Source organism: Bos indicus, chromosome 5, assembly GCF_029378745.1.
Source record: "Bos indicus isolate NIAB-ARS_2022 breed Sahiwal x Tharparkar chromosome 5, NIAB-ARS_B.indTharparkar_mat_pri_1.0, whole genome shotgun sequence".
Lineage (NCBI taxonomy): Eukaryota > Metazoa > Chordata > Mammalia > Artiodactyla > Bovidae > Bos > Bos indicus.
The window spans coordinates 99,589,397-99,617,320 of NC_091764.1; the positions used below are offsets into that span (position 1 = coordinate 99,589,397).

Genomic DNA, 27,924 nt, shown 5'->3' on the forward strand with positions numbered 1-27,924 from the left:
TTCATGTTGATGTATGGCAAAACCAATGCAATATTGTAAAGTAATTAATCTCCAATTAAAATAAATAAATTTATATTTAAAAAATTTGTTTTAAAAATTAAAGCTTGGTGGAGGGAATATGAGATTTCATTTAATTTTCTATATTTGAAATTTTCAAAGTGAAAGTTGAAAAATCAATAAATACACCCTCAAATCTTAAAAATTCCTCTACAAATTTAATAAAGCATATGACATGTTTGGCAGAAGTTGAATTATTTCCTGCAAAAAGAATATGGCACTAATTGCTACAAAACTTAGAAAATAAAGTTGAATTTGAAGGAGACTTACAAGGCTTCTAGGGAAAAAGAACTCTACGCCTGAGCTGAAATCTGTAGAATGACTAGAAGTTGTCTGGGCAAATCATTTAGGGTACCAGAATTCTTGGCAAATGAAATGCTACATACAAACATGTAGATGTTAGAAGAGTCTGTGACTAGGGAAAGCCGGTTTGGTGGAAGCAGAATGATAGAGAAAACGAGGAATATAAGATGTGGTGGAGAGAGAAGCAGAGTAATAACTAGTAATAACTTTTTATTTTATTCTCTATTCTCAGGGTAATTACTCTTTGTTTTGTGAAGGGCATTAAGAAGTGGGTTGAACAGCATTTTAGGTGGAAATTAGTACAAAATACCATGGAGAAAACTATTTATTTTCTACATAGCCAATCAAGGGCTGAGGAATGTCTTAGATCAACTTAAGTTTTTAAATCATTGCCTGAATTTGCATAATAGGCACCACCCAGAATTAAGGAAATGGCAACCCACTCCAGTATTCTTGCCTGGAGAATCCCGTGGGCAAAGGAGCCTGGCTAGCTACAGTCCATGGGGTCGCAAGAGTTGGACACAACTTAGTGACTAAGCCACCACCAACAATCAGTCATGTTTGCCTTAAGATTTTATTATTAAATTTTTAAGTCATAAAAAGCATGCAAAAAAGCACATATGTTAGCTTTGGAGAAATTAAGAAATTTAAATTGGGCTTGGCTTCTGTTTCTGGAACTAAGGAAGGGACATTATTAAGTTTCACTGAAACTAACAACAAAGAAGTTTTATGATATAGTGTATACGGTTTAGAGAAAGCACTGCTAAACGAACAATGGTAAAAACACTGTGGAAACTCAGAATTTAGTGAAAATGAAAACCCTAAGAGCAAAGCAACCACAGAAACTAGCTTTCATTCTGAGGGTTTTTAGTAATCTTGGGGAACCTTAGTTTCTGTTTTAATGGTTGTGGAACAAGCCATAAAGTTCAGGGGCCACCTAACTAAAGGATTAAATACAAGTTTTCTTTCTAAACCTGGAACCTTCAAAGGCTGCAATCTCATATTGTTGTTGTTGTTTAGTCAATAAATCATTTCCAACTCTTTTGCAACCCCATGGACAATAGCCTGCCATGCTCTGTCCACGGGATTTCTCAAGCAAGAATACTGGAATGGGTTGCCATTTCCTTCTCAGGGGATCTTTCAGACCCAGGATCAAACCCACGTTTCTTATATCTCCTGCATTGGCAGGCAGGTTCTTTACCACGAATCACCAGGGAAGCCCAATCTCATATACTGAATAAGAAATAAAACTTGTATTTCAGGAAACAGTAACAAGGACCCTTGCTAGTGAAGCAAATCAGAATATGTCACCCCAAAATATGCCTCTTTGACATGAAAACCATTTTGAGCTAAAAATAATTAAGAAGGAACTTGAAATCACTACCTCAAATATATCTGCACCCTATTTTCATAGCATGGTTATTTGAAAAACCAAGACATGGATACGACCCAAGTGTCTGTCAACCATCAAACAAATGAGTGCACAAAGAAAGTGTGATACATAAACAAAGGAATACTATTCAGGTACATAGAGAAAGGAAATCTTGTCATTTGCAACAACATCAATGGACCTGGAATAAGCCAGACACAGACAAACTCTGTATGATCTCAGTTCTATGTAGAATCTAAAAAAGCCATATTCATAGAAACAAAGAGTTGAATCATGGCTTCCAAGGCCTAGGGGGAGGAAAAATGGGAAGATGTTGGTCACAAGTACAAATTTCCAATTATAAGGTGAATATGTATAAAACAGATATACTGTATAGCACAGGGAACTCTACTTAATACATCGTGGTGACCTGAATGGGAAAGAAGTCTAAAAGGAAGGGGATTTATGTATATCTGTGGCTGGTTCCTTTTACTCTCCAGTAGAAACTAACATAACATTGTAAAGCAACTATACTCTAATAAAATTAATTTTAAAAAGTAAAATAAAAAAATATATAAGATGAATAAGTTCTGGGGATTTGCTATACAAGTTGGTTGCTAAGAGAGTAAATCTGAAATATTTTCACACCATAACAAAAAAAAATGATGATTATATGGAGTGATACATGTGTTAACTAAGCTTATTGTAGTACTCATGTCATAATATATGTGTGTAAAGCATCACATTGTACACCTTAAATGTATACAATATTATGTGTCAATTATATCTCAATAAAACCTGTGAGAGGAAAAAAAAAAAAACTGTTGGTGGTTTCCTTTTATCACCTAAACAAAGCAAAAAACAAAGAGAAACAGCAAATACAGAAAACAAGGTCTCTCTCCTCCTTTTTTCCATATCAAGTCAGGCTATAAACTCTCATTTGACTGGAAACAGACCCTTTCGCCCACTGACAGCTCCAGACAAATCTTAAATCTTATTTCATTACTTTCCTCCCAGATATTTACCTTCCCACAGTTTGCTGCCCTGGGGAGCTTAAAATTGTTTATCTTTGTTCTAATATCTCTCTACAAATTTATTGTCCTTTGTGATGCTACATAACCTGCACTTCTAAGTCCTCACTTTGAACTACTCTTCCATTTAGGTTTCCCCCAAGTGATGTGCACTGCATGTGTTAGCAAACTTTTTTTTTTTCTTTTGTACTTTTTTTTTTTTAAACTTTACAAAATTGTATTAGTTTTGCCAAATATCAAAATGAATCCGCCACAGGTATACATGTTTGTTAGTCAGTGTTTGATTCAAGAGACCCACATGAAAACCTAAGATGGATAGAGGCAAGTTTTGTCTTCCCTGCACTAGTCTTGACCTCTGATGAAAAGAGAAAGTAAAAATCTCCATTGAGCATTTCTAATCACACATCAGCCCTCTTTTTTAGTTTATAGCCCAAAGCCTGCCTGACAGCGAAGCCCAAGAGTGTTGTATTCAAAAATGTATTTAAAGTGGTCAAGGTGAATAATGGTCTACCTACTAACAACACTAATACCTTCCAAAAGAAAGCAGCTTCAAATCCACTTATCAAAAAATTTTGAAAAATAATCATCCAGATTTCTTGGACAAAGACAAATATTGAGGAGGGGGAGTGGGGAATGATCTAAGAGGGGAAGAGAGAGAACAAATATGATAATATTTTAACATAGAAGTAGTGTGGATAAAGGACATATATGTAAGTGTGTGCATATACTTTTTCAGTTTTTTTGTGTGTCAAAATGCAAAGCTAAAAGAAACAAACGAAAAACCCCTGCAGTCATCCTTGAAGTCCCTCTTTCTCTTTCATAACACAACTAATATATCAGTAAATCTGAACACTGCTCATATATACATCAGCCTTCATTTCTTATCACCTCCATTATTATCAGACCTGCTGCTATTGATGAATTGCCAAAAATTGATTTTACTTAAATATTTTTATTTTACCTTAATCTTTGAAAGATATTTTTACTGGATATGGAATATTATTTTTGGTAGTTTTTTTTTTGTCATTTTCAAAGTGAAATAGCATTAAATTCTGCCTTCCATTATATCTGTTATCTGCTTGGATTACTGATGTTCTCTTTCTTTGGCTATTATTGGTATTTTTCTCTTCATCTTTGTTGTCAGCATTTTGACTATAATATGGGCTTCCCTGGTGGTCAGGGGTAATCAGCCTGCAATGAAGGAGTCGCAAGAAACATAGGTTCCATCCCTGGGTCCAGAAAATCCCCTGGAGGAGGGCATTGCAACCACTCCAGTATTCTTGCCTGGAGAATCCCATGGACAGGTTGGTGGGGAGCAGTCCATGGTCACAAAGAGTCAGACATGGCTGAAGAACTTAGCACGTGTGCCTTGGTATGGTTTTGCTTTTGTTTACACTGACCTGAGTGTGCTACGTTTTGTTTTGTTGGGACGATGTGGGGCAAGGGCGGTGCTACTGGTTCCATTCTTTTTCTATTCCTGCCTCACGACTCTAGTTCTATATAAATTTGTTTTGTTGAGTATGTGACATATTTTGTTCTTCCATAGACCTGTTTTTCTTTTTCTACTTCATTTTGTCTCTGTGCTTGAGTTTGTGTATTTTTATATTGACCAGTCTTTGAGTTCAAAAATACTGTATTTTCCATTTCAAACTGATATTTAATTTATCCCCTGAGTTTTTACTTTCAGATGTTACAGCTTTAGAATGTCCATTATGTTGTTTTTGGAGACGAAAAAAAATTTCTGGTGATGTTCTTAACACATCTTAATTACATCTATTCTTGTCTGTGGTTTTTTTTTTTTTATAATTTTAAACACATTTATCATAGTATGGGCTTCCCTTCTGGCTCAGCTGGTAAAGAATCCACTTGCAATGTGGGGACCTGGGTTTAATCCCTGGATTGGGAAGATCCCCTGGAGAAGGGAATGGCTAACCACTCCAGTATTCTGGCCTGGGGAATTCCATGGACTGTGCATGACTGAGTGACTTGGCTACTGGCTACTATCACAGTATAGAATTATTTAAAGTTCTAGTCTGGTAACATCACTTATGAACTATTTGTGTATCTGACTTGTGTGTGTGTGTGTGGGTGTGGGTGTATAGATTGTTCTTGATTATTGATATTTTCCTGCCTTTTTGGAAGTCTTATGATTTTTTGATTGTATGTCAAATACCATGTATAAAAGAACCACATTGGTTCAGATGACATTATCTTTCACCATAAAGTGATTCATATTTTAATTTTCTTTAAAGTGGATAGGGTGGGAATGTGTCACTTTAATTAGAGAATTAGAGGGATTAAGTTTGAGTAACACTGTAGTTGTGGGCTTCCCTGGTGGCTCAGGTGGTAAAGAATCTGCCTGCAAAACCTGGTTCAATCCCTGTGTTGGGAAGATGCCCTAAAGAAGAGAATGGCAACCCACTCCAGTATTCTTGCCTGGAGAATCCCATGGACAGAGGAACCTGGTGGGCTACAGTCCATTGGGTCCCATAGAGTCAGATATGACTAAGTGACTAACACTTTCATTTTCACAGTTATTTTATCTCTGTAACCTATGAGAAAGTCAGTTTTTCTCTTGACTTATTTTCATTTTAATTACTTACCATCTAACTACACACAGCATCAAATTTTGGCAGATATCTTGAGGAGACGTCTTACCAATCATGTATGTAAGATCCTACTATTCTTGGACTTCCCTGGTGGTACAGTGGATAGGAATCCACCTGCCAATGCAGGGGACACGGGTTTGATCCCTTGTCCAAGAAGATTCCACATGCTATGGAGCAGCTGAGTCTGTGTACTACAACTATTGAGCCCACGTGCTAGAGCCTGCAAGCCACAACTACTGAAGCTTGTGTGCCTAAAGTCTGTGCTCCACCACAAGAGAAGCTACCACAGTGAGAAGTCGGTGCTCTGCAACTAGACAATAGGCCCCACTCTCTGAAACTAGAGAAAGCCTGTGTGCATCAGTGAAGACTCAGTACAACCAAAAATAGAAAATAAAATAAATGTTTAAGAGTCTACTATTCTTCAGCTTTGTCATCCCACCCCGACTTTTAAACAGTAAAATCTCCAATTCTTTTTTTTTTTGTTTTTGTTCTGAAGCTATGCCTTCCTTCTACTAAAGGACAAAATTGCTTTTTAACTTGTTTTTTAGCTATTCCCAGACTCATTGCCACAGGTGTGACCTTGGTGCCAATCTCCAATCTTGGTTCACTGCTCCATCCATGGCTTCTATATACTGTTTTTTGTTTGTTTATAACTCTTTCTTCTCATTAGTCTTTGCTAGGAAAACTTTGGGAGGTTTCTCTTTTTTTTTCCCCTCAGAATCTTTTGACTTTGTTTCAAAGTCTTCTCTCAGTTTTATCTCAGACTTTAACAAATGGCTTGTGGGAAAGGTGACAATTTGAGGATCTTCAAATCTCTAATATTGTCATTTTAGTCTATGTAACCACTGAAAGCTTTTCAGATTCTCTTTCTTCGGTCGTAGGCTATCTGCTTTGGCCAAGATCTGAACCACACACACAAAAACAGTAGCAACAATGGCAAATTGATAACTAATGCTCCCTATTCTGGAATTTAAACTAATTTAATGTGGGAGATCTGGGTTCCATCCCTGTGTTGGGAAGATCCCCTGGAGGAGAGCATGGCAACCCACTCTAGTATTCTTTCCTGGAGAATCTCCATAGAAGAACCTGGTGGGCTACAGTCCATGGGGTTGCAAAGAGTGGGACAAACTGAGTGACTTAAGCACAGTAATCCTTCTGTAGACCTTTAATGTCTTAAAAATGTATTTAAAAAATTTTTTAAAGAGTATTTCTTTTCCTGTTTTGACTTTTTTTTGTCTACATTATATCTGGAAGCAGAAATGTGTGTTTTGAGTGTCTGTTTTATATTACCATATCCTCCTTCATTTCACTGAGGCTTCCCTGGTGTCTCAGACAGTAAAGCATCTGTCTACAATTCAGGAGACCTGGGTTCGATCCCTGGGTCGGGAAGATTCTCTGCAGAAGGAAATGGCAACCCACTCCCGTACTCTTGCCTAGAAAATCCCATGGACAGAGGAGCCTGGTGTCCATGGGGTCGCAAAGAGTCGGACACGACTGAGTGACTTCACTTTCACTTTCATCCTCCTTCATTTCATTGAGGCTTTCCTAGAATAACCATTTTAAAATTATTATTAAATTTGTGCCACTATATTTGTATGAACTAGAAATTTTATTTTGCTATATTTTTTAGAGGAATTGTGCTCCTTAGGTATCTAATAATTTTTGTCTGTGGCAGCATGTCATCTGGCGGTTTTAGCAACCTTGTTTGTGATTGTGTATGAATTTGGATTCTCTGTTCTATCTTTTTTAAAAAATCAATTTTTATTGGAGTATAGTTGCTTACAATGTTGGTTTCCTCTGTACAGCAAAGTGATTCAGCTAAACATAAATATATATCCCCTCTTTTTTGGACTTCCTTCCCATTTAGGTTACCACAGAGCATTGAATAGAGTTCCTTGCGCTATACAGTAGGCTCTCAAATCTTGCGTGAGTTTAAAGATTGAAAATACCCTGAAAAAATCAAGACTTTCTCACAGTTTTCAAAGATCTGTGTGTTTTTTGTTTTTTTTTTTTTACTCCTCTAGGATTACATCAAATTGTTTTCCCCTTCCATCTTTGGCATTCAGTACCCTGATCTTCATTCCACCTGCTGTTTGGTTGTTTCTTTTTTGTCTCTGAAATACTCTTAACTCCCGGATCCCTTTTCTTTTCTTTTAATAAAATTATTAATTTCTCAGCTCTCCATATCAGGAAGTTCTTCACTAAATTCTCAGTCTAGATCAAGTTCTTTGTTATAATCTGATAACTACTTTTTCCCTTTTTCACTATCTTTTCCCCCTTTCTAAGAACTTATTTTATTTATATTATGCATCTACCAATGTGATTATTTTACTAATGTCTGTCTTCTCATTTAGTTTGAAAGCTCTATGAAAGTAGACATAGTTCTTTGATTTGTACAAATGTGGATCTCCAGTCCTTAAAACTCAGTGCCTGACCAGTGACAGGAAAAAAATTCTTATTTTTGAATGAAATAAATACTATTGATTCCACTCCAACTGAGACTACCCATTTTCATTCATTGTATTGATAATTTTTGTGGCTAACAAACTTTTAACATCTCCTGATTCTCTATAACCACTTTTAAACCATTATTTTCTAGCTTATCAAAAATGCAATTTTTCTTTGAGATTCATTTTATGAGACAATTTTATTTTCTTCAGTTCAGTTCAGTCACTCAGTCGTGTCCAACTCTTTGAGACCCCATGAACCGCAGCATGCCAAGCCTCCCTGTCCATCACCAACTCCCGGAGTCCACCTAAACCCATGTCCATTGAGTCAGTGATGCCATCCAACCTCTGTTGTCCATCTCATCCATCTCATCCTCTGTTGTCCCTTTCTCCTCCTACCTTTTAATTTTTCCCAGCATCAGGGTCTTCTTACTTAACTATTTATTTCTTTGATAGATGACCATAATAAGGCAAAAAATTATGTTTTATATAAAATTAAACAAAAGCATGAGGCTAAAGTGATAAAATTTATTTTGAAAGTTCTGGAAGACCTGAATAAAACTTGATTTATTTCGTACCTCTGTCCCAGAAATCGGAGAAGGCAATGGCACCCCACTCCAGTACTCTTGCCTGGAAAATCCCATGGATGGAGGAGCCTGGTAGGCTGCAGTCCATGGGGTCGCTAAGAGTCAGACATGACTGAGCGACTTCACTTTCACTTTTCACTTTCATGCATTGGAGAAGGAAATGGCAACCCACTCCAGTGTTCTTGCCTGGAGAATCCCAGGGATGGTGGAGCTTGATGGGCTGCCATCTATGGGGTCACACAGAGTCAGACACAACTGAAGCAACTTAGCAGCAGCAGTCACAGAAATAGAGGAATTTCCTTCTTACTTCTATCTCAATAATGTTCCCTCATATTCTTTATTTTCTCTATACTATCCAATGTTGAGCTTTCCCTGTGGCTCAGTGGTAAAGAATGTGCTTGGAATGCAGGAGACGTGAGTCTGATTTGTGGGTCAGGAAGATCTCTGGAGAAGGAAATGGCAGCCCATTCCAGTATTCTTGCCTGGAAATTCCCATGGACAGAGGAGCCTGGCAGGCCACAGTCCATGGGGTCACACAAGAGTCAAACACAACTTAGCAATTAAATAACAATTATCCAATGTCACTAAAATACTGTTTATTGTATCAATCCTGCTACAAATTATGGATTAAAGTTAAAGAATAACATAGACTTCAATGTTTAATGACATCTATTTTTAGCTAAACACGTTTTTACATAGTTTCATAGTGAGTTTTCATCTCACTGGAAAATCTCAGGCATTTTATCTAATCTAATGTATTGTCTTCTTACAGATACAATAACCACTACTATGGCAATCTTCAGCAATTATTCGGCCGTATTTTATGTGTGCACATTTATTATTAGCATTCTCATGTCCTGGAAGTTGAAGCCTAGAAAAAAAAAATACTTTCCATTAAGTTCTGAAATTGTTTTATGTATCAATTGTACTTTTTAAATGCATAATATTATAAAATTGTACTTTTTAAATGCATAATATTATAAAAAAGTAGAAACATCATTTTCCCAGTTCTCTAATAATAAAATAATGAATATTTTGTCATCTGAAATTTAATATTAATTCTAGAATTGGGATATAAATAATGCCTTCAATTCTGACTTGCATCTCTTGACCTCAGATGATTTCAAAGTATCCTCCATCTTCACAGGGGTCTACTATATTTTGTTTATACATTAGTGTTTTGATAAACATTTTATTATATATACAGTAAAAAAAAAATTGTCATGAATTGTTAATGACAAGTCATTCTGTCCTGGGAAATTTTACCCCAGAGTAAACATCAGATTCCTCTTTACTAATAAGTCTAGAAAATAGTTTTAACAGATTAAATATTTGGATATGTCAATGAGAATCAGAGCAATTTATAAACATTTAAAGACATATATCATATAATTCCTGAGAAGGGGCATGCATTTACTAAAAGTACAGCAATTAGAAATGAATACATAATCACTCATAATTTTAAGTAAATCCAAAATTTTAATTTAACACAAATTATGTTAGAAAATCATGTCTGTTAAGAATGGATATATTGGAAGAAATCTTGCATATTTTAGTCATAATATTTTATGGTAGAAATACTATTTTAATTTAGATTTTATGTTATTTACTTTTATATTATTATTATTAATTTTAGGCAAGCTACATGGCACACAGGTTAGTTCCCCAACCAGGGATCAAACCCATATGCCCTGCAGTGGAAGCACAGTCTTAACCACTGGACCACCAGGGAAGTTCTGAAATCACATTTTTAAATTAGATTCATCTAAAAAAAAATTTATTTGACATTAATTTACTGTTAAGACCTGGGGTAGGAGAGGAAAGAGGAGGAGGGAGAAGAGATAACTTTATTTTCTTGAAGAACCATACATTTTTCACATGCTTAATTTATCAATTATGGTATTTTCACAACTACGCTATGAAGTGGGTTCTATTATTCATCACATCTTATAGAAAATGCAATAGAAACCAAAACAGAATGTTTGGATAAAAAACTCTGATCCTAATGGCAGAGCCAAGATGTAAATCCAAGACACTTAAGAGCCTGCGCTATCAATTACTTACTATATTTTAAACTGTGGAGCTTAAAACTGGGGACTGAGTATTGGTAGTTCAGTATTTCCCATGGTTTTGCTAAACTGGTTTTTATACAATTGTGTATGTGCACTGCTGCTGCTGCTGCTGAGTCACTTCAGTCGTGTCCGACTCTGTGCAACCCCATAGACGGCGGCCCACCAGGCTCCCCTGTCCCTGGGATTCTCCAGGCAATAACTCTGGAGTGGGTTGCCATTTCCTTCTCCAATGCATGAAAGTGAAAAGTGAAAGTGAAGTCACTCAGTCGTGTCTGACTCTTCGAGACCCCATGGACTGCAGCCTACCAGCCTCCTCTGCCCATGTGCACTAGTATATATTTTATACCTCCAGTTCCAGATACCCTAATAAAAATCATGGGAATTGAGGCCTATAAATCCTTTTTTGAATGTAGGAAGTAGGTTGAATAAATATTAGTCATTCAGTCATGTCTGACTCTTTGTGGCCCCATGGACTGTAGCCTTCTAGGCTACTCTGGCCATGGGATTCTCCAAGCAAGAATACTGGAGTCATTTGCCATTTCCTTCTCCAGGGGACCTTCCAGACCCAGGAACTGAGTCCAGGTCTCCTGCATTGCAGGAAGATTCTTTACCATCTGAGCCACCATCCAAGTCAAAGGTTGAATAGAATTCATGGATAAAATCCAAGCTCCACCCAGAACTTCAAAATGTGTCCTTAATTGGAAATAGCTTCTTTGTAGATGCAATTGAGATTAATGTCATGAGGTCATAGACATAGAGAACAGACTTATGGACACGGGGAGACAGGGAGAAAGGAGAGAGTAGGATGTATGGAGAGAGTAACATGGAAACTTACACTACCATATTTAAAATAGATAGCCAGTGGGAATTTGAAGTATGACTCAGGGAACACAAACTGGGGTTCTGTAAATATATAGAGGTATGGGATGGGGAGGGAGATGGAAGGGAGGTTCAAAAGGGAGGGGACATTTGTGTACCTATGACTGATACATGTTGATGTTTGGCAGAAACCAACACAATTCTGTAAAGCAAATCCCCTTCAATTAAAAAATAAATACATCTACATTTAGGTCTTTAATCCATTTTGAGTTTATCTTTGTGTATGGTGTTAGGAAGTGTTCTAATTTCATTCTTTTACATGTAACTACTCATGACATTGTATAGGAGACAAGAATCAAGAACATCCCAAGAGAAAGAAATGCAAAAAAGCAAAATGGCTGTCTGAGGAGGCCTTACAAATAGCTGTGAAAAGAAGAGAAGTGAAAAGCAAAGGGCAAAAGGAAAGATATACCTATTTGAATGCAGAGTTCCAAATAATAGCAAGAAGAGATAAGAAACCTTCTTCAGGGATCAATGCAAAGAAATAGAGGAAAACAATAGAATGGGAAAGACTAGAGATCTCTTCCAGAAAATTAGAGATACCAAGGGTACAAGGGTACATCTTTCCTGCAAAGATGGACTCGATAAAGGATAGAAACGGTAGGGACCTAACAGAAGCAGAAGATATTAAGAAGATGTGACAAGAATACACAGAAGAACTGTAAAAAAAGACCTTCAACACCCAGATAATCATGATGGTGAGATCACTCATCTAAAGCCAGACATCCTGGAATGTGAAGTCAAATGGGCCTTAGAAAGCATCACTATGAACAAAGCTAGGGGAGGTGATGGAATTCCAGCTGAGCTATTTCAAATCCTGAAAGATGATGCTGTGAAAGTGCTACACTCAATATGCCAGCAAATTTGGAAAACTCAGCAGTGGCCACAGGACTGGAAAAGGTCAGTTTTTATTCCAACCCCAAAGAAAGGCAATGCCAAAGAATGCTCAAACTACCACACAATTGCAATCATCTCACACACTAGTAAAGTAATGCTCAAAATTCTCCAAGCCAGGCTTCAGCAATACGTGAACCGTGAACTTCCAGATGTTCAAGCTGGTTTTAGAAAAGGCAGAGGAACCAGAGATCAAATTTCCAACATCCACTGGATCATCGAAAAAGCAAGAGAGTTCCAGAAAAGCATCTATTTCTGCTTTATTGACTATGCCAAAGCCTTTGACTGTGTGGATCACAATAAACTGTGGAAAATTCTTCAAAAGATGGGAATACGAGACCACCTGACCTGCCTCCTGAGAAAGCTGTATGCAGGTCAGGAAACAACTATTAGTACTGGACATGGAAAAACAGACTGGTTCCAAAGAGGAAAAGTAGTACCTCAAGGCTGTATATTGTCACCCTACTTATTTAACTTATATGCAGAGTACATCATGAGAAATGCTGAGCTTGAGAAAGCACAGCTGGAATCAAGATTGCCAGGAGAAATATCAATACTATCAGATATGCAGATGACACCATCCTTATGGCAGAAAATGAAGAACTAAAGAGTCTCTTGATGAAAGTGAAAGCGGAGAGTGAAAAAGTTGGCTTCAAGCTCAACATTCAGAAAACTAAGATCATGGCATCCTGCCCCATCACTTCATGGCAAATAGATGGGGAAATAGTGGAAACGGTGGCTGACTTTATATTTCTGGGCTCCAAAATCACTGCAGATGGTGATTGCAGCCATGAAACTAAAAGACGCTTACTCTTTGGAAGGAAAGTTATGACCAACTTAGACAGCATATTAAAAAGCAGAGACATTACTTTGCCAACATAGGTCCATCTAATCAATGCTATGGTTTTTCCAGTGGTCATGTATGGATGTGAGAGTTGGACTATAAAGAAAGCTGAGCGCAGAATTGATGCTTTTGAACTGTGGTGTTGGAGAAGACTCTTGAGAGTCCCTTGGACTGCAAGGAGATCCAACCAGTCCATTCTAAAGGAGATCAGTCCTGGGTGTTCATTGGAAGGACTGATGTTGAAGCTGAAAGTCCGATACTTTGGCTACCTGATGTGAAGAGCTGACTCATTGGAAAAGACCCTGATGCTGGGAAAGATTGAGAGCAGGAAGAGAAGGGGACGACAGAGGATGAGATGGTTGGATGGCATCACTGACTCGATGGACATGGGTTTGGGTGGACTCCAGGAGTTGGTGATGGACAGGGAGGCCGGCGTGCTGTGGTTCATGGGGTTGCAAAAAGTCAGACACAACTGAGTGACTGATGCCATGATCTTAGTTTTCTGAATGTTGAGCTTTAAGCCAACTTTTTTACTCTCCTCTTTCACTTTCATCCAGAGGCTTTTTAGTTCCTCTTCACTTTCGGTGGTGTCATCTGCATATCTGGGGTTACTGTGTATGGTGTTCAGAAGTGTTATAATTTCATTCTTTTACATGTAGGTATCCAGTTTTCCTAGCATCACTTATTGAAAAGGCCATCTTTGCCCTATTGTATATTCTTGCCTCCTTTGTCAAAAATAAGGTACCCATAGGTGCATGGATTTATTTCTGGGCTTTCTATCTTGTTCCATTGGCCTATGTTCTGTTTTTGTGCCTGTATTATACTGTTTTGATGACTGTAGCTTTGTAGTATAATCTGAAGTCAGGAAGGTTGATTCCTCCAGCTTCATTCTTCTTTCTCAAGACTGCTTTGGCTATTTGGGGTCTTTTGTGTTTCTGTATGAATTGTGAAATTTTTTGTTCTAGTTCTGTGAAAAATACCATTGGTAATTTTATAGAGATCAACAATATTGATTCTTCCTACCCAGGAACATGGAATATATCTCCTGATTTAATTCATCAGTGTCATAATTTTATGTATACAGTTCTTTTGTTTCCTTCAGTTCAGTTCAGTTCAGTTGCTCAGTTGTGTCCGACTCTTTGTCAGACATGAACCACAGCATGCCAGGCCTCCCTGTCCATCCTTGGGTAGGTTTATTCCTAGATATTTAATTCTTTTTGTTGCAATGGTGAATGGGATTGATTCCTTAATTTCTTTTTCTGACTTTTATTGTTAGTATATAGGAATACAAGTGATTTCTGTGTATTGATTTTTTATCCTGTGACTTTTCTAAATTCACTGATTAGCTCTAGTAATTTTCTGATAGTATCTTTAGGGTTTTCTATGTATAGTATCATGTCATCTGCAAACTGAGAGCTTTGCTTCTTCTTTTCTGATCTGGATTCCTTTTATTTCTTTTTCTTCTCTGATTGCTATAGCTAGGACTTCCAAAACTAAGTTGAATAATAGTGGTGAGAGTGGACATCCTTGTCTTATTCCTGATCTTAGGGGGAATGCTTACAGTTTTTCACCATTGAGAGTAATGTTTTATGTGAGCTTATCATATATGGTCTTTACTACATTGAGGTAGCTTCCTTCTACACCTATCTTTTGAAGAGTTTTAATCATAAATGGGTGTTGAATTTTGTCAAAGCCTTTTTCTGCATCTACTGAGATTATTGGCCACCTCATGCAAAGAGTTAACTAATTGGAAAAGACTCTGATGCTGGGAGGGATTGGGGGCAGGAGGAAAAGGGGACGACAGAGGATGAGATGGCTGTATTGCATCACCAACTCGATGGACATGGGTTTGGGTGGACTCCGGGAGTTGGTGATGGACAAGGAGACCTGGCGTGCTGCGACTCATGGGGTCAACAAAGAGTCGGACACGCCTGAGTGACTGAACTGAACTGATGGAGATTATTACATGGTTTTTATTTTTTAATTTATCAGTATGGTGTATCACATCGATTAATTTGTGTATATTGAAGAATCCTTGCATCCCTGAAAAAAACCCAACTTGCTCACAGTGTGTGATCTTTTTAATGTGTTGTTGGATTCTGTTTGCTAGAATTTTCTTGATGATTTTTGCATCTTAAAAATGGATTAAAGGACTAAATGTAAGACCCAAAACTATAAAACTGTTAGAGGAAAACATAGGCAGAACACTTGATGACATAAATCAAAGCAAAATCCTCTATGATTCACCTTCTAGAATAATGGAAACAAAAATAAAAGTAAACAAGTGGAACCTGATTAAACTTAAAAGATTTGCACAGCAAAAGGAAATTATACACAAGGTGAAAAGATAACCCTCAAAATTGGAGAAAATAATAGCAAATAGAACAATTGACAAATGATTAATTTCCAAAGTATACAAGCAATGCCTATAACTCAATACCAGAAAAACAAACAACCCAATCAAAGAGTGGGGAAAAGACCTAAATAGACATTTCTCCTAGAAGACATAGAGATGGCTAACAAACACATGAAAAGATGCTCAACATCACTTATTATTAGAGAAATGCAAATCAAAACTACAATGAGATACCATCTCACACTGGTCAGAATGGCCATCATCAAAAAGTCTACAAACAATAAATGCTGGAGAGGGTGTGAAGAAAAGGAAAGCTCTTGCCCTGTTGGTGGGAATGTAAATTCATACAGCCATTATGGAAGGTGGTATGGAGAATGCTTTAAAAACTAGATATAAAACCACTATATGACCCTGCCTTCCCACTCCTAGGCATATACCCTGAGGAAACCAAAATTGAAAAAGACACATGTACCCCGATGTCCACTGCAGCACTATTTACAATAGCTAGAATAAGGAAGCAACTTAGACGTCCATCAACAGATGAATGGATAAAGAAGTAGTGGTACATATACACAATGGTATATTACTCAGCCATAAAGAATTACATTTGAGTCCATTCTGATGAGGTGGACAAACCTAGAGCCTATTATACAGAGCGTAGTAAGCCAGAAAGAGAAAGATAAATATTTTATACTAACACATATATACAGAATCTGGAAAGATAGTACTGAAGAATTTATTTGCAGGGCAGCAATGGAGAAACAGACATAAAGAACAGACTTATGGACATGGGGAGAGTGGAGGAAAGGGTAAGACGTATGGAAAGAGTAGCATGGAAACTTACATTACCGTATGGAAAACAGATAGCCCATGGGAATTTGCTGTATGTCTCAGGGAACTCAAACAGGGTCTCTGTATCAACCTAGAGTGGTGGGATGGGCACGGTGATGGGAGGGAGCTTCAAGAGGTAGAGGATACACGTATACTTATGGCTGATTCATGTTGAGGTTTGACAGAAAACAGAAAAATTCTGTAAAGCAATTATCCTTCAATTAAAAATAAACAAAATTTAAAAAATTTTAATAAATAAATTGAAAATTGAAAAAAAAAAGACTACTGTCATGATGAAACCATATTGGATTATACCCTAAATCCAATAAGAATATCCTTATGGGAGAGCAACATACACAGAGAGATGCAGAGAAGGTGCAAAGGAAGTTGGAGGTATAGACAGCTGTCTCTTTGTACCCAGGATGTGGGGAGTGGGGAGATTCTTCTAGGATCCCCAAGATAACATAGTCCACAGATGCTCAAATCCCAGGCAGTCCTCTGTGTCTACATGGTTGGTTGAACTTGAGAATTCAGAACCCGCAGATACAGAGGACTGACTTGTCTTTAAATGATGCCAAGGATTGTAAAAATATACAAATATTTTGTATTTTCTTTAAATGATGCCAAGGATTGTAAAAATATACAAATATTTTGTATTTTCATGGAAGTTTACTATATTTCCTTTATACAGTAACATTTTTATAAACAAGTTCCACAGTATTTACAGAACAAAAATTGTTTTTCATCATCAACAACAGTTAGCGTTCTCTCTGGAAAAGTTTAGCAAGCTCCTTCAGACAAAGGATCTTTCCAGTAAAGAACCAACTCTACCAAGATCTTGATTTCAAACCTCTGTATAGAACAGTCTTATGCACTCTGTGGGAGAGGGAGAGGGTGGGAAGATTTGGAAGAATGGCATTGAAACATGTAAAATATCATGTATGAAACGAGATGCCAGTCCAGGTTCGATGCACGATACTGGATGCTTGGGGCTAGAGCACTGGGACGACCCAGAGGGATGGTATGGGGAGGGAGGAGGGAGGAGGGTTCAGGATGGGGAACACATGTATACCTGTGGTGGATTCATTTTGATATTTGGCAAAACTAATACAATTATGTAAAATTTAAAAATAAAATAAAATTAAAAAAAAAAACCTCTGTTCCCTCTGCTTGAGAGAATACAGTTCTGTTGTGTTAAGCACCCAGTTTGTAGTGATTTTTTTATGACAGCAAACTATACAAAGTACACTAGGTGAGTCCTGGAGAATTAGAGAGCACATTTTAAGAAAATTTCAATACATGCACATGTCTTACAGTCAGACAAACTACACTGAAATTAAAATGACAAATCTGAAGCTTACTCACTTTGTAATCTTATGCAAGTTTATTTATTCAATTACCTTTTACTAAAATGCAAAATAATTATACTTCATAAGCAATTTCAATGAGCTTTGAAAGGAACATATTTAACTTAATATAGTATTTGGTATGTTACTAAGTATTTTATTCCTTGCTTTCCATCTTTCCTATCTTTTACTTATTGATTTCTTACAGGTGCATCTATTATAAATGCTATCCAGATCCACATTAAATATTTCTATATGGAAGAAAATAATATTGTTCTGTACTGAAATTTTAAAACAGCAAGAGACTTACTTGTTCAGGATAAGTTTTGTATCATCTAGCCAAACCCAGTTCAGTTGTTTATTGCTGTAGTATAAACTAATTGAAAACTTTTCTTTTTGCAAACCGCATTGCATTTTTGACAATTTTATTATAAAATTCTGCAGAGAGGAAGAGGAAAGTAAATCAAAAAGTGGAATTTTTCTTGCAAAAGAGGAATATAATAGTTTAAATATGCATATTTTACTTCTCTTTGGATTCTCTGTTCTTTATATTGAAAGAATCTGGAGGGATTAACCCTAAATTCTTCAGCCATAGGCTGGATGCTCAGAGCTAATAACTCATTTATTCACTGAGTAAATTTTTTGGTACATATATCATTCTAGTCATTTTCTTAAGTTATGGGTTTTAAAAGTAAGCATGAAATTTTAAAACTGTAGTTGCTCAAATTAGGCACTGAAAAAATGAATAGTATTCATTGACTTACGTAATAAGTAGTATTGACACATGGTACAAGAACAGAAATACAGGATTGAAGGAGAGAAATAATTAACAGGGAATTTTAACAGATTTTAGTGAACTAAGGACGTTTTCCAAGTGGATCGTCTAGTAAGCTAAAATCTTAAAACAAGATGTATTAACTGAGAGATGATGTTTGGGATAGGAGGTAGAGGAAATAAAATTTGTCACAGGTAAACAGAACAAGGACATAAAAGAGCATAAGCGGACCGTGATCAATGTAAATAACTTCAATACAGTTGGAGACCATGGCACACTTTCCTTAGAACAGTGTGATGGAGAGTCCCTAACAACAGAAGAAGACAGAGAAATAGGCAGAAATCAGACTACAAGTGATCTTATCTACATTTTACTTAGACTTTACCCCAAGTGCTAGAGGAAAACCACTCAGGTTTTATTGAAGTACACATTCAAAATTACAAATTGCAGAGATTTTGGTGACTACACTATGGAAAGTAATTCAGAAGAATACAAAACCCGAGTGATTGCTGTCATCCTAAAATCTTCTGATACCAAAATTTATAAAACAAAATCTCGTCCTTACCATCTCTTCTTCAGTATTCAACTTAAGAAATTCAGAATGTAAATTGGTGCAATAATGGTGACATTCCTTCCAAGGAACACTGTTTCTTGAAAAATGGTAGCAGTTTTCTCCATACTGATGCCAGTTGTTTGAACAAGTAGGGTATTTCCAAACTATTAAAAATTTAAAATATAACTGAATGATTTCCATCAGTGCAAATTACATCTGTAAGTTGACATAGCAAATCTACTATCTACAAACAAAAACACTTTTTTATTTTTACATTATAGGCTGTGTGCACTTAAATTTAGTGTTAAATTTTTCTTAAGTTAATAACTCAATTCATTGAAAACATTTAGATTCATAAGCTGTATACTAGGAAATAATTTTTAATGACAAAATTAGAAATGTGTCAGGAAAACTATTCAGTGTATATGACTGTTAAAATTATCAACATAATATTCTTTCTTTGTTTTCACATGAAAATAAAATATGTATATAATTATCTTTAAAAAGCTGTAAGTTTCAAAAATAAGACAATAAGAAATACATAAATGAAATCATATAGATAAGCCCCAAAATTATGATGCCTTGTGGAAATATTTTATTTAACTTCAGGTTGTCATTTAATAGTGCCATCATCATTTGAGTCTTAATAGATTTGACATATATATATTTACACATATCCAGTTACATACATTAAACAAAACAGTTAATTGTCTCTTATCTCCTGCAAATAAAATTATGACTCAGGGACTCATCCAAAATTACCTGTTTTATTTGCTTCCGTGTTGGAGGAGCTATTTCTTGGACATCCTTCTGGGTGAAATGGCTTTTTATTCACTGAAGAGAACACAGAAAGGTCAGTTTTAAACTCAAAAAGAAAAATATGACACATTTCTATAGGTAAAACATTGTGCTGAATTCAGAGCTACAAAAATGATGAATGAAGCATCATTTACTTCAAAGAACTTAAATGTAATAAAGTCATAATCATGAAAATCAAATTATAGTACATATACAAGTTTACACAGCCATAAATCAAAGAAGAAAGAAATATTGTTCTGATAACAGTATAAGAAAGCTTTTTCTTTTTTTTTATTTTATTATTATTATTATTATTTTTTACTTTACAATATTGTATTGGTTTTGCCATACATCAACATGCATCCACCATGTGTACACGTGTTCCCCATCCTGAACCCCCCTCCCACCTCTCTCCCCATACCATCCCTCTGGGTCATCCCAGTGCACCAGCCCCAAGCTTCCTGTATCCAGCATCGAACCTGGACTGGCAATTCATTTCTTACATGATATTATATATGTTTTAATGCCATTCTCCCAAATCATCCCCTCCCTCCCTCTCCTACAGAGTCCATCACAGAGAAAAAAATTTTAAAGTTATATCTGGTAAAGGAAACATGAGAACAAATAGTAAGGCAGTATGTAATATTCTTGATATGCTTAAAAATAGACAACATTTTTATATGTCTCTATTAAGTTAAGTTTTGTGCAGAGAATATTTACTTCTTTAAAAAATAGAACTGATCAAAATGATGTATTATCTTCAACACATTTCACTATGTGAATAACGGAAAAGTAAACTTCTATTTCATATTTTGACTTACACTCAATGACCAAGTATCCAACAGACAGAAGAAGCCCCAGGCAAATGATCCACAGAAACACAGCAACATATTTCCATGAAGAAAGTGGAGTAGGGTGATCTATATATAGAGAGATGAATACATCTTGTAACATCAACTCTAAATGTTTATTCAGAGTTCTGCTTCTGTTTAAGGTGCAGTAAACTCTATAGCAATGTAGCTCACATCCTAAAAATAGAGAAAAGGAAGGCAATCTACAAAATCATAACATATTGAGGGAATGAGGCAGTTGAATTGATAAAGTGATCAGGTAATCTGAATTCTAAAGAGATAAAGCCCCGACTCTATGGAAAGACAGCACGCAGACTCTACTTCACCTTTGGCAAAGCATAGGAAGAAAAGTGGAAGCCATATTAGAGTAAAGTATTTCAACAAATCTTCAAGGCTAAAAGCAGACTTCAAGGCAGAGGTATCAGAGATCAAACTGACAATATCTGTTGTATCATAGAAAAAGCAAAGGTGTTCCAGAAAAACATCTACTTCTGCTTCATTGACTACACTAAAGCCTTTGACTGTATGAATCAAAACGAACTGTAGAAAATTCTTAAAGAGATAGGAATACCAGATCACCTTCCCAACCTCCTGAGAAACCTGTAAAGCTATGACAAACCTAGACAGTGTATTAAAAAGCAGAGGCATTACTTTGCCGACAAAGGTCCATCTAGTCAAAGCTATGGTTTTTCCAGTAGTCATGTATAGATATGTGAGTTGGACCACAAAGAAAGCTGAAGGACAAAGAATTGATGCTTTCAAATTGTGGTGATGGAGAAGACTTTTGAGAGTCCCTTGGACAGCAAGGCAATCAAACCAATCAATTCTAAAGGAAATCAACACTGAATATTCACTGGAAGGACTGATGATCAAAGCTGAAGTTTCAATTCTTTGGCCACCTGATGCAAAGAGCAGATGCACTGGAAAAGACCCTGATGCTGGGAAAGACTAAAGGCAGGAGGAGAAGGGTACGACAGAGAATGAGATGGTTGGATGGCATCACCAACTCAATAGACATGAGTCTGAGCAAGCTCCAAAAGGTAGTGAAGCACAGGGAAGCCAGGAGAGCTGAAGCCCATGGGGTCATGAAGGATCAGACACAATTTAGTGACTAAAAAACAACAACAAGTCCACCCTGTACCCCGCATTGACAGTAGGCAAAAGCCATCTGCTTCTAGAGAAGAGACAGAAAACCAGCTTCTTCCCAATATCCTGAAATTGTACAAAGTAGAGGACCTTAGCTGCGGCAGAGAGAAGAAACTTGCTCACACACAAAATCCACCAATACAGGATACATGCCACAAAGGAAGGGACAGAAAATCCACCTGTTGTCATCAGAAGAAGAAACAGTTCGGGTCTTTTCAGCTAAAAATTGATTTCCATCAATTACACACTCTAATCTCTAGAACATTTAACTATCATGTCTCTGTTTATATTTTTACATTGGGTATAAGCATGAAACTTACCTTGTGGGGTTTTTTGCTAATTGATTTCCATCTGTGAAAGAACTTTATAGACAGTGAAAATCTAAGAAGCTTTGTTAGGTAAAAATAAACTTAAAAGACAGGATAATGACTCTAAGTTATTCTGTTTGATCCATGGTAAAATATGAACTCTGGTGAAGTATGTCATTTTATACATACATATGCACATACATACAATTAATAATATCATTAATAAAGTTTTCCCAAACCAGTAGATTTTCCCATACAAATCTATTAGTAACTGCATTGATAAGAAGTACAGACACTGGTAAGATGAATTGTTCATCAGAATTTTAAAAAGAAAACAATTTCTGAATCTATAACAAGCAGAGTGTATTAGGTATTAAAGGATCTTTAAAAATTTGTTAACAATATATTAAGCAAAATTTAAAAATACTTCTTCATTAACCTCATGGTGAATCTGTATATCATAAACTGTATTGTAATAATTAACAATCTAAAAATTTGGAAAGTAATCAATTGAGGTTCCCATTAAAATAATACATCTTAGCCAAAGTATTGAATATCCATTTGATGTAAGACAAAATAGAACTAGGACACTGATACACAGTTCACTTCTAATCATTCTACTTATTGATTTAAAACATATGAGGATTGCAAATTAGCAACAGGAAAAGTACAAATGAAAGCAAATTTTAAATGATAGGAAGATATATCATTGGATCCATAGAATCATACGCACCAGTAAATTAATAACATTGGCGTTTGTGTATCAAGAAGCACGGCACTTGAAAAAGTACACTTTGAACACACTATGCCAGCAAATACACAAACCAGGAAAACAAGAAAAATAGTCCCTAATTCACAGCAACTGCGTTAGAATAATGAAATTATCTCTTCATTTTCTCACTTCTCTATTTTCCAAATATCCTACTATATAGTGTTGATATCTTAAATGATAGAAAATGATAAACAGCATATCTCGATCCTCAAACATTTCATTCAGTCTAAAAATGCTGATATTATGTTTACAACATAGTTACAGTGATGACTCTCATGGGGAAAAATATAATCTTCCCTCAAAAGCACTTATTTTCTTTGTTTAGTAAGAGAAAAAACATTTAGATCATGTGTGTGTGCATATAAGCATGATAATGAATAATTTCTGCGTATTTTTTAAGTAGAAAACATGAAAGACCTTTTCTCTTGGTAGTTTCAAGTCTTTGTCCCCTCTGTGGCTGAGATGATGGTTGAAATAGCAAATCGGAGTAAGTTACAACTTCTTCACTCATTACTGAAAGGCAGAGATACAAGAAAATGAACAAAAAAATTCATTTTAAATTCATGTAAATTGTGAAATCCATAAGTAAAATTGGTATTGAATAAAATGATATTGGGATTGAATTTGAATAACTAGTGAATTCTAATTGGTTAGAATACAATTACAAATATGAAAATATTTTAAGAATGAAGAAATATTAATTTTTAACTGTTACTTAATGAGTTCGTAGGACTTCTCAAGTGGCTCAGTGGTAAAGAATCCACCTGCCAATGCAGGAGAAGCAGGTCTAATCCCTGGGTCAGGAAGATCCTTTGGAGGATGAAATGGCAACCCACTACAGCATTCATGGGGGAAAATTCCCTGGACAGAGGATCCTGGGGGGCTGTAGTCCATGGGGTCACAAAGAGATGGACACAGCTGAGCGACTGAGCACACACGCAAAGTAGTTGCTATAGTATATTACTTTTGGCCTTTTAAATATTATCTACTCACAATTGCAAATCTGTTAATATCATTTATTTATAAGTAAAAACGCAAAAGATGATCTGATGGCTTTACTGAATTCTTTCGACTGAAATTTATCCTTATAGCTTGGCACTTCCATTCTTTCACAATTTCACCTGTTCCTGCTTTCTTTCTAGTCTTATCTTTCAACTCAATTTATTTTCATTTTCCCCATAATTCCACTGACACATTTGTTCTTTCTCAACATACCACAAGCACTTCTCCAATTTCAGTGTTTTGCTCAAATTCTTCCTTCTCAAGTACATTTTCCTCCTCTATTTGCTCATAATGATTCTGTAGATCAAATTCTACCACCTTTAATAAAATTTCCAGATCCTCCAATAACAATTAATCTCTTTTTCCAATTTTTCTCATTATTTTTCGTTTATCACCATCCAATTAGTTATCTCCTTTTACCTTATCTTATCTTTCATTAACGTGTCCCCAATGTATTGTGAATTTCTTAATACATCTTATTAACCTTTGTTATTGCTTTAATTGTTCATTAGCTTTCTATATGAAGTATAAAAAGTAACAGTTTGTGTATTAAACATTAATCTGAAATAATTTGAAAAATACTTTTCATGATTAAACATTTTAGAAAATTTGATAGGAATCATTGTGAAAAATTTTTATGCTATTACTAAAGGATAATATATCCAATTTATGCATAGTTTAATTATGTCTAATTATGCTTTACCCTTTTGGAATTTTATATTTCCTCATTTATTTTCTTTAAACCTCAAATTTATTCCAGTTAATAATGTCAAGGTATCATAAAATGTCAAATTAAATAGTATCAGTGATAATAATACTTTTATTTCCTTTTCTCCCAAGTGATATTTATAGAGATATATAAATGTATATATATATATGATTGAAAATTATATATAATCATATAAAATTATATTATTATTTTTAAAACATATCTACATATTGATATACAAGTTTGTCTTTGCATCTATAACTTCAGTTTATTTGATCCAAATTCACTCAAAATTCCAAAAATACACGTTGAGAAACAATAGAAATCTGGGAAATTAACAAATACCTGATTTTTAGAAGACAGCGTCTGAACTTGAGTGTGTGTCTATATCCTCGGAAGAAGCAATCTTATCTTTTATCACAGCAGTTTGAATTTAAGAATTTTGATCATCAAGAGCCCAGAAAGTAAGCCAAGAAAAGAAATACACAGGCTAATAATGCCTTTGCCTGTCATATGAGAGACTCTGACAGGTGAGAGCAGAATTCAAGAATAAGAGTGCTCTGGATGTAGCCACACAGGAAACTGTTTTACTGCTGCTCAGTTTAGCTCTGTATCATCTCTAGATTGGGCATGTCATCAATCTTACCTTAAATTACACAAGATACCTAACATATTTTCACTAAAGACCAGTTTTACTCAACCTATGCTTTGTCACAGACATACTTGAATACATCATTTATTGTTTTTTTTTTTTAAAGGTAGCTTCAAGTGCTTTTAATTATTTCCAGTGGACTTTATTACATTTTACATTCATTTTATATTTACATTTTACATGCTATTTTGGAACTATTATTTATAGACACTTGTCATGTCTCTTTATCAACTCTTTCTGTTCTAAGGTAAGTACTATTTTTCATCATTAGATGGTGCATGCAAATTTTCACAGTTCTCAGCATTTATTATTAGTGGGTAATTAATTCCCAAATAATTTAAATCTGCTATAGTCACTAAAAAACAAAACTACAAATACTAATCAATGAATTATTCACATTTAAATAAAATTCATTTTCCCAAAATAATTTAACTCTTGGTGGAATAGAAAACACTTAAAACATTTTGACAATTCTAGCATTATTTTAGCTTCAATTCAGTTCAGTCACTAAGTCGTGTCCAACTCTTTGTGACCCCATGAATAGCAGCACGCCAGGCCTCCCTGTCCATCACCAACTCCCAGAGTTCATTCAAACTCACGTCCGTCGAGTCAATGATGCCATCCAGCCATCTCATCCTCTGTCGTCCCCTTCTCCTCCTGCCCCCAATCCTTCCCAGCACCAGAGTCTTTTCCAATGAGTCAACTCTTCACATGAAGTGGCCAAAGCACTGGACTTTCAGCTTTAGCATCATTCCTTCCAAAGAAAGCCCAGGGCTGATCTCCTTCAGTATGGACTGGTTGGATGTCCTTGCAGTCTAAGGGACTCTCAAGAGTCTTCTCCAACACCACAGTTCCAAAGCATCAATTCTTCGGTGCTCAGCCTTCTTCACAGTCCAACTCTCACATCCATACATGACCACTGGAAAAACCATAGCCTTGACTAGATGTACCTTTGTTGGCAAAGTAATATCTTTGCTTTTCAATATGCTATCTAGATTGGCCATAGCTTTCCTTCCAAGGAGTAAGCGTCTTTTAATTTCATGGCTGCAGTCACCATCTGCAGTGATTTTGGAGCCCCCAAAAAACAAAGACTGACAGTTTCCACTGTTTGCCCATCTATTTCCCATGAAGTGATGGGACCAGATGCCATGATCTTAGTTTTCTGAATGTTGAGCTTTAAGCCAACTTTTTCACTCTCCACTTTCACTTTCATCATGAGGCTTTTTAGTTCCTCTTCACTTTCTGCCATAAGGGTGGTGTCATCTGCATATCTGAGGTTATTGATATTTCTCCCAGCAATCTTGTATATTGTTACCCTGCTTATTTAACTTATATGCAGAGTACATCATGAGAAACGCTGCTCTGGAAGAAGCACAGCTGGAATCAGATCAGTCCTGGGTGTTCTTTGGAAAGAGTGATGCTAAAGCTGAAACTCCAGTACTTTGGCCACCTCATGCAAAGAAGTGACTCATTGGAAAACACTCTGATGCTGGGAGGGATTGGGGGCAGGAGGAGAAGGGGACGACAGAGGATGAGATGGCTGGATGGCATCACCAACGCGATGGACATGAGTCTGAGTGAACTCCGGGAGTTGGTGATGGACAGGGAGGCCCGGCGTGCTGCAATTCATGGGGTCGCAAAGAGTTGGACACGACTGAGTGACTGAACTAAACTGAAAGAACTAACAGTTACATCTGTATTCAATCTACTTTCTGGACAAGCACAGAAGCCAGAGTCTAAGGGTGGAATATAAAACATAATTAATGTTTGAATTTTCAACATTTTTTACTAGTATTTATTCAATCAAAAAACATCCTTTTTTTTTTTTTTTTTTTTCATTTCTATGAGCAAACAAGCGGGAATCAAAATTGCTGTGGGAAATATCAATAACTTCAGATATCCAGACGACACCACCATTATGTCAGAAAGTGAAGAGGAACTAAAAAGACTCTTGGTGAAAGTGAAGGAGGAGAGTGAAAAAGTTGCCTTAAAGTTCAACATTCATATAACTAAGATCATGGCATCCGGTCCCATCACTTCATGGGAAATAGATGGGGAAACAGTGGAAACAGTGTCAGACTTTATTTTTTGGGGCTCCAAAATCACTGCAGATGGTGACTGCAGCCATGAAATTAAAAGACGCTCACTCCAGAAGAAAAGCTATGACCAAGCTAGACAGCATACTAAAAAGTGGAGACATTACTTTGCCAACAAAGATCCGTCTAGTCAAGGCTATAGTTATTCCAGTAGTCATGTATGGATGTGAGAGTTGGACTATGAAGAAAGCTGAGCACTGAAGAATTGATGCTTTTGAATTGTGGTGTTGGAGAAGACTCTTGAGAGTCCCTTGGACAGCAAAGAGATCTAACAGGTCCATCCAAAAAGAAATCAGTCTTGAATATCCATTGGAAAGACTGATGCTAAAGCTGAAACTCCAGTACTTTGGCGACCTGATGTGAAGAATTGACTCAGTGGAAAAGACTCTGATGCGGGGAAGGATTGGGGGCAGGAGAAGAAGGGGACAACAGAGGATGAGATGGCTGGATGGCATCACCGACTTGATGGACATGGGTTTGGGTGGACTCCGGGAGTTGGTGATGGACAGGGAGGCCTGGCGTGCTGTGATTCATGGGGTTGCAAAGAGTCAGACATGACTGAGCGACTGAACTGAACTAAACTGATGAGTCAAAATTAATTAAGAAACTACTATATTCACTGAAGTGTGAAGTGCAC

At 36.3% G+C, this 27,924-nt stretch overlaps 1 protein-coding gene across 7 annotated transcripts in view; it reads right to left on the reverse strand.

Annotated features, from left to right (window-relative positions):
• Positions 1–8,984: 8,984 nt before the first annotated feature.
• LOC109559666 (natural killer cells antigen CD94) overlaps positions 8,985–27,924 on the reverse strand; it is a 37,031-nt gene continuing 18,091 nt past the window's right edge. The window contains exons 1-7 of one of the 7 annotated variants that reach the window (XM_070790117.1): positions 24,885–25,663; positions 23,246–23,341; positions 20,573–20,671; positions 19,716–19,787; positions 18,966–19,117; positions 17,936–18,063; positions 8,985–9,274 (exon numbers count right to left, since the gene is read on the reverse strand). In XM_070790117.1, coding sequence (XP_070646218.1) covers positions 9,154–9,274; positions 17,936–18,063; positions 18,966–19,117; positions 19,716–19,787; positions 20,573–20,671; positions 23,246–23,339 — 666 coding nt within the window. In that variant the 5' untranslated portion in view covers positions 23,340–23,341; positions 24,885–25,663 and the 3' untranslated portion in view covers positions 8,985–9,153. Of the gene's footprint in view, positions 9,275–17,935; positions 18,064–18,965; positions 19,118–19,715; positions 19,819–20,572; positions 23,342–24,884; positions 25,666–27,924 lie in introns of those variants that run through there. The other 6 variants (XM_070790116.1, XM_070790122.1, XM_070790121.1 and 3 more) reach the window with 6 other exon arrangements.